This window comes from Vigna angularis, chromosome 2, assembly GCF_016808095.1.
Source record: "Vigna angularis cultivar LongXiaoDou No.4 chromosome 2, ASM1680809v1, whole genome shotgun sequence".
Taxonomy (NCBI): domain Eukaryota; kingdom Viridiplantae; phylum Streptophyta; class Magnoliopsida; order Fabales; family Fabaceae; genus Vigna; species Vigna angularis.
In genome coordinates this window covers 46,801,955-46,807,443 of record NC_068971.1, presented here as the reverse complement: position 1 = coordinate 46,807,443, position 5,489 = coordinate 46,801,955, and the positions used below count along the sequence as shown (strand labels likewise).

General features: G+C 38.1%; 2 protein-coding genes across 2 annotated transcripts; one reads left to right on the top strand and one right to left on the bottom strand.

The window, feature by feature from the left end:
• The first annotated feature begins 720 nt into the window (after positions 1-720).
• Positions 721-4,016, top strand: LOC108327793 (wall-associated receptor kinase-like 20). Its single transcript, XM_017561500.2, has 3 exons — positions 721-1,537; positions 1,621-1,683; positions 2,832-4,016. Exons 1-3 carry the CDS (start codon positions 760-762, stop codon positions 3,890-3,892), a joined length of 1,902 nt encoding a protein of 633 aa, XP_017416989.2. The 5' UTR covers positions 721-759; the 3' UTR covers positions 3,893-4,016.
• A 475-nt stretch (positions 4,017-4,491) lies between these two features.
• Positions 4,492-5,489, bottom strand: LOC108328775 (blue copper protein 1a). Its single transcript, XM_017562663.2, has 2 exons — positions 5,157-5,489; positions 4,492-4,987 (listed from the first exon to the last, which is right to left on the bottom strand). Exons 1-2 carry the CDS (start codon positions 5,320-5,322, stop codon positions 4,677-4,679), a joined length of 477 nt encoding a protein of 158 aa, XP_017418152.1. The 5' UTR covers positions 5,323-5,489; the 3' UTR covers positions 4,492-4,676.

Genomic DNA, 5,489 nt, shown 5'->3' with positions numbered 1-5,489 from the left:
TATTGTCACAATTTCAGTTATAATCGGTCGTTAAATAGTACGATTATTATTAGTTTAAGTAAAATGTAATTGTAATTAGTGGATCTTTTTGCTTGATAACTAAAGTTCTTATATAAATTTAATCATTTTTATCAATGAAAATAAAAATAGAGTTTTATTCATAAAAGTAGAGTTTATTTATTTTATTTTAGTTAGAATGATTTTTTTCAAGTTCTTGAGTTATTTAAGAATATTTTGATTGTATTAGAAAACTTTCTTATTTTTGTATGTTCACCCTCTTAAAAAGAATGATTTTTTTTTTCATCTTTCATATTCACCTATTGTTTTTCATTGACCCGAAATTCAAAAATTCACTTTTGTCCAAAATTATTTTGTAGTTATATCTCTCTCGTTCTATCAGAACAAATTAAGTAATTCTCCAACTTAACTTGAAATTTAAAACGTAAATCTTTTTCTCATTTTTGAAATTCTCTCAATTAAAGTTATATAATTCCATATATCTAAGTTTCTTAGATAGTGTGTAACCTAAATTTCCATAAACTTTTTAATTCACCTTCTCATTAATTTTTCAAATTCAATTCAAAGTTCTAACCCTATAAATAGTGAAAAGGGTTTCATCAAGTATATTTATCATATTGAGTTGCAGTATTAAATACAAAATTATATTAAATAAAATATAAATTTAAGAAAGTTAATGAATTAACATGACAGTATTTAAGAAGGAAGAAGCAGCAATTTCAACTGCCAGCTTTGCCACCAATGGAGTTCACCACCAGACACTTCGTTTTGGCAATTATGCTGCTGATGCTATCACGCGCCCCGCACGTGTCCCCCGCCACACCGTGTCCCGCGTGCGGCAACACCACGGTGCCGTTTCCCCTCAGCACCACCTCGACATGCGGCGATCCGCTGTACAAAATTCGGTGCAGCTCCGGCACACTCATCTTCGACACGCTGAACAACTCGTACCCGATCGAGTCCATCGACGCGAAATCGCAGCGCCTTGTGATACGGCCTGCTGCGCTCGTGCAGAACACGTGCGTCTCCACCGATAAGGTGCACCAGGGGATCCAGCTCAACAGCACCCTCCCCTTCAACATCACCAGTTCCAACACCATCGTCTACCTCAACTGTACCCTCACGCTCCTCCAGTCCCCCCTTAACTGCTCCGCAGCTAGCGCCTGCAACGCCTACATCAATGCCACCGCCTCCGCCTCCGCCTGCCAGAGCGGCCTCTGCTGCACCTATCGCACTGGCGGCTCCAGCAACTCCTATATGATTCGCGTAAGAGACTCTGGTTGCAGCGCCTACTCCAGCTTCGTTAACCTCAACACGGCTCAACATATGAGCCGCTGGCCCGAACCAGGTTTGGAGATTCAGTGGCTCTCGCCCAGAGAAACCGTTTGTGGATCCCAGGAGGATTGCGACTCTGCCACGTCGACTTGTGGGCCCGACGCCTCCTCTACTAGCGGGATCAAAAGGTGCTTCTGTCACGATGGGCTCGTGTGGAACCCCATCCAAGGGGTGTGTGCTAAAAGTGAGTTGTACAGGATTATACCCCTTCTCCTATTTCTTCTTACGTTGACTAAGTTTGGAATTCCGGTTTGACTTTTTATGCAGAAATTACATGCCAGAACCCAGACGGTTGTGGGGATTCAACTAATAAAAAGGTCATAATCGCAGGTATTAGTTTCGCCTTTTTGTTTTCCTTTTTAATCTCTCATTTTTATTTTACAAAAAGATTAACTTGATTTTTAGAATATGAACCAGTTTAATAGACATAATGCATGTTTAGATTAAAGTTTATTGATGTATGGTTGGTGAATTACTAGTCGAGTTTGGATTAAAACGACGGTATTATTTTCATTATCAAATATGATGATCTTGTAAGCGTAATTTGAAGAAAAGCTAACATATCTCAGTGAGTTTACTGAGAAATGTCATTTAAAAGAGGCCAAACGGTAAACCGAACAAAACACAACCGGATGTCGTCAGTATAAAAGAAGTTATATTATCAATTATCGGAAGTCATGTTTAATATAATTTAAGATAATTTTTTATTGTTAAGTTTAAAAGATTTATCCTATTGTGATTAGAAGATAATGTATAACCTTGTTAATTAACATCAGCACATGTATTATTAATGTAACTTCTGGATTTTTTTTAGGAAAAAATGTAAATTTTTTAAAGTCTATAATAATATATATTTGGATGACAATTGAAAAATTAATTGCGAGAGGATTCTAACTAAATTTTATGTATGAATATGGTATTGTTTAATAATAAGCCTTCTTGGTTTGCTATTTGTTAGAGGTGATTTTGTTTTGACATCTCTTTTTCATAGTCTGGACTAGTTGTAACACGGATTTCTTAAAAAAAGTCAGGGATGTTTCGTGCGGATAATTGGTCGTGCACTACATGATAGGTGAACACATAATTCATATACAACGAAATTGTTGAAAAAGCGCATTAATGACGGCATGTGAATTGAGTCTTTGTCAATAATGAAGGTCTGACTAATATAAATTAAATAGATAACAGTTGGAAGTTAAATACAGGTCAAAGAATCAACCTACCCAAGCATTGTGAGTTAATAGAAGAGATAAAATTTTAATTTGCATGTAGAGAACTAAATAAATATGTACCGGTACATTTTTGTGTGAATTTAGAGCTGATAAATTGCTGGTATATTTCATCCATTGAGGAAAAGAAAAATATGTTCTCAGTATCCTTGATGAGTGAAAACTTGACCACGATTCTGAACAATGGTTCTTGTGGCCTCTTTCGTATGATGCACTATTTATTTACAATTTGATGGTAACAATGTGCAGGTTCGGTATGTGGGGCTGGAGCAGCAATCATCCTTGCCATCATTGCCTTTCTATTCTACAAACGCCACAAGCGCATCAAAGAAGCACAAGCCCGGTTAGCCAAAGAGCGTGAAGGAATTCTGAATGCCAGTAATGGGGGAAGAGCCGCTAAACTTTTCAGTGGCAAAGAGATAAAGAAAGCCACAAACGACTTCTCCAATGACCGACTTCTTGGTGTCGGGGGCTATGGTGAAGTTTACAAGGGCTTTCTTCAAGATGGTACTGCTGTGGCTGTCAAGTGTGCCAAGCTTGGCAACCCCAAAGGCACTGATCAAGTCCTTAATGAGGTTCGCATATTATGCCAAGTTAACCACCGAAACCTTGTCGGTCTACTTGGTTGCTGCGTGGAACTGGAGCAGCCTATTTTGGTTTATGAGTTCATAGAAAATGGTACCGTTCTTGATCACTTGCAAGGTCAAATTCCTAAGGGCCGTGGTTCGTTTAGTTGGACTGATCGCCTTGAAATTGCACGTCAGACTGCTGAGGGTCTTGCTTATCTTCACTTCATGGCTGTGCCTCCTATCTACCACAGAGATGTCAAGTCTAGCAACATTCTGCTAGATATCAATCTGAATGCCAAGGTTTCAGATTTTGGGTTGTCTAGATTGGCCCAGACAGATATGAGTCATATCTCCACTTGTGCTCAGGGGACCCTTGGGTACCTTGATCCTGAGTATTATAGAAACTTCCAATTGACTGAGAAGAGTGATGTTTACAGTTTTGGAGTGGTGCTTCTTGAGCTTTTGACAGCTCAGAAAGCAATAGATTTTAACAGGGCACCAGATGATGTGAACTTGGCAATTTATGTTCATAGAATGATGGAGGAGGAACTGTTGATGGATGTCATTGATCCAGTGTTGAAGAATGTAGCCAACACTATAGAGCTAGAGACTATGAAGGCAGTGGCATTTCTGGCATTGGGCTGCTTGGAGGAAAAGAGACAGAACCGACCTTCAATGAAAGAGGTAGCAGAGGAGATTGAGTATATCATCAGTATTATTACCTCAGCAAAGGTAGTGTAGTAGTTTATTTTGATGTTAATGATGTTGTCGAGTTGTCTGATGTTTTTGATTTGGAAACTTATCGCTGTTTGTTGTTGCTATACTAAATTTTGAGTTCTAGAATTCAGGATCTTGTTTTGCAAATGTATCATATCTATGTAAATTTATTATTACCTTTGCCGGATGAAAAGTTCTGATGTAAAACAATTGCAAAAGCTGTTTCAAATCCTCGTCCTGCTAAACTGAAGCATAAAATATTCAAGGTTTTGAAATTGGATTGATTTTATAGGTTTCAACACAAGCCATTACCAATGTCTGAGAAATAATCCAAGTTTATTAGCCTAATAGCTTCAGTTAGCTAGTAATTATTGAATTGACAAGACAAGCACTTGTACGTTACGTCTTGTGGACATTTTCGAAGAACCTCGTTGCCTTACACCTTTCTCTCGTAGTCGAGAATAATTAGAGTTTACCTTTCTTTAGCTTCCTTTCTTGCACAGAAATTCAATCAGTTAAAGGAAAGTAAGTTGATAAATACTAGTGACAGTGAGGATGGATACAACTATAATTAAAATTACAAGAGTAATGTCAAGATATAGGAATTTTAGAGAAGAATGGAATGGAAGGCAAATTTGCAATTTTATTTGAATGGTAGCTGGATTGAGCTAGCGACCACATTCACAAACTTCCATTTTGAACTTCAAAACAGAAACAATAATTTATTCTGAGGACTAATACCACTTCCTCAAAAGCTTATGAAAAACAATGTCAGACTCTCTAAACATAGGTTAAAGCAACAGTGAATTTAATGAAATATGGTTAATATCTTCTTAGACACCCATCCACCAAAACCATGTCCATCCTTAGAAGGCGAAGGTGCAGGGGCAGGTGGTAGGGTTGGGGGAAGTGTTTGGGGTTGAACTGTGATAACAAGCTTTTGGCCAGCACTGCAGTGACCTCCAAAACCACATATGTACCATTTTCTCCCAGGAATAGCCAATACAATACGGTCACTTCCAGTAGTCAATGCTTCACTTGGTGGAGGAACAGTGCAGCTCTGGAATGCAGTTCCATTCACTTTGAACACATTGTGTTCTCCAACAGCATACTTGAATACTACAGATTATAAAATGAATACAGCATTAATATGAAGCACTTGGTTGTATTCGAATATAAAATAATTGAAATGATTCTTAAGTAATCATTACAAAAATCAATGATATTATGGTGTATTAGAATTAATGATTGGATGAAAATATAAAATAATTTGATGAGTTGAACATACCAAGTACGTCCCCAACAAAGAAGGTCTTATCAGCAGCCCAAGCAGAGTAATCAAAGCCCACTGTCCATCCATGATCATCCCCAACTACAATATCCTTGGCCACAGCAATGGATGGGAGGAAGATGGTGGCAATGACCACAAGTATGGTGAGTGGTGAAAGAGCCATAGTTGGCAACTCAACTTCTCCTTTATGTATGAGTGTTTTGTTAGTAAATGTCGATGTTGCTCATGTGCTGTGGAAGTGTGCAGGTTAGAAGTGATATATATAGAGCTCGGAAGAAGATAGTTCCAATACTGCGATTCTATGTTGGACACTTCAGACACAGACGGCTC

Coding starts and splice junctions, on each gene's coding strand:
- LOC108327793 (XM_017561500.2), top strand. CDS start 760: ATGGAGTTCACCACCAGACACTTCGTTTTGGCAATTATGCTGCTGATG. Junction 1,538..1,620: donor CCAAGGGGTGTGTGCTAAAA/GTGAGTTGTACA, acceptor CTTTTTATGCAG/AAATTACATGCCAGAACCCA. Junction 1,684..2,831: donor TAAAAAGGTCATAATCGCAG/GTATTAGTTTCG, acceptor AACAATGTGCAG/GTTCGGTATGTGGGGCTGGA.
- LOC108328775 (XM_017562663.2), bottom strand. CDS start 5,322: ATGGCTCTTTCACCACTCACCATACTTGTGGTCATTGCCACCATCTTC. Junction 4,988..5,156: donor CTTTGTTGGGGACGTACTTG/GTATGTTCAACT, acceptor TATAATCTGTAG/TATTCAAGTATGCTGTTGGA.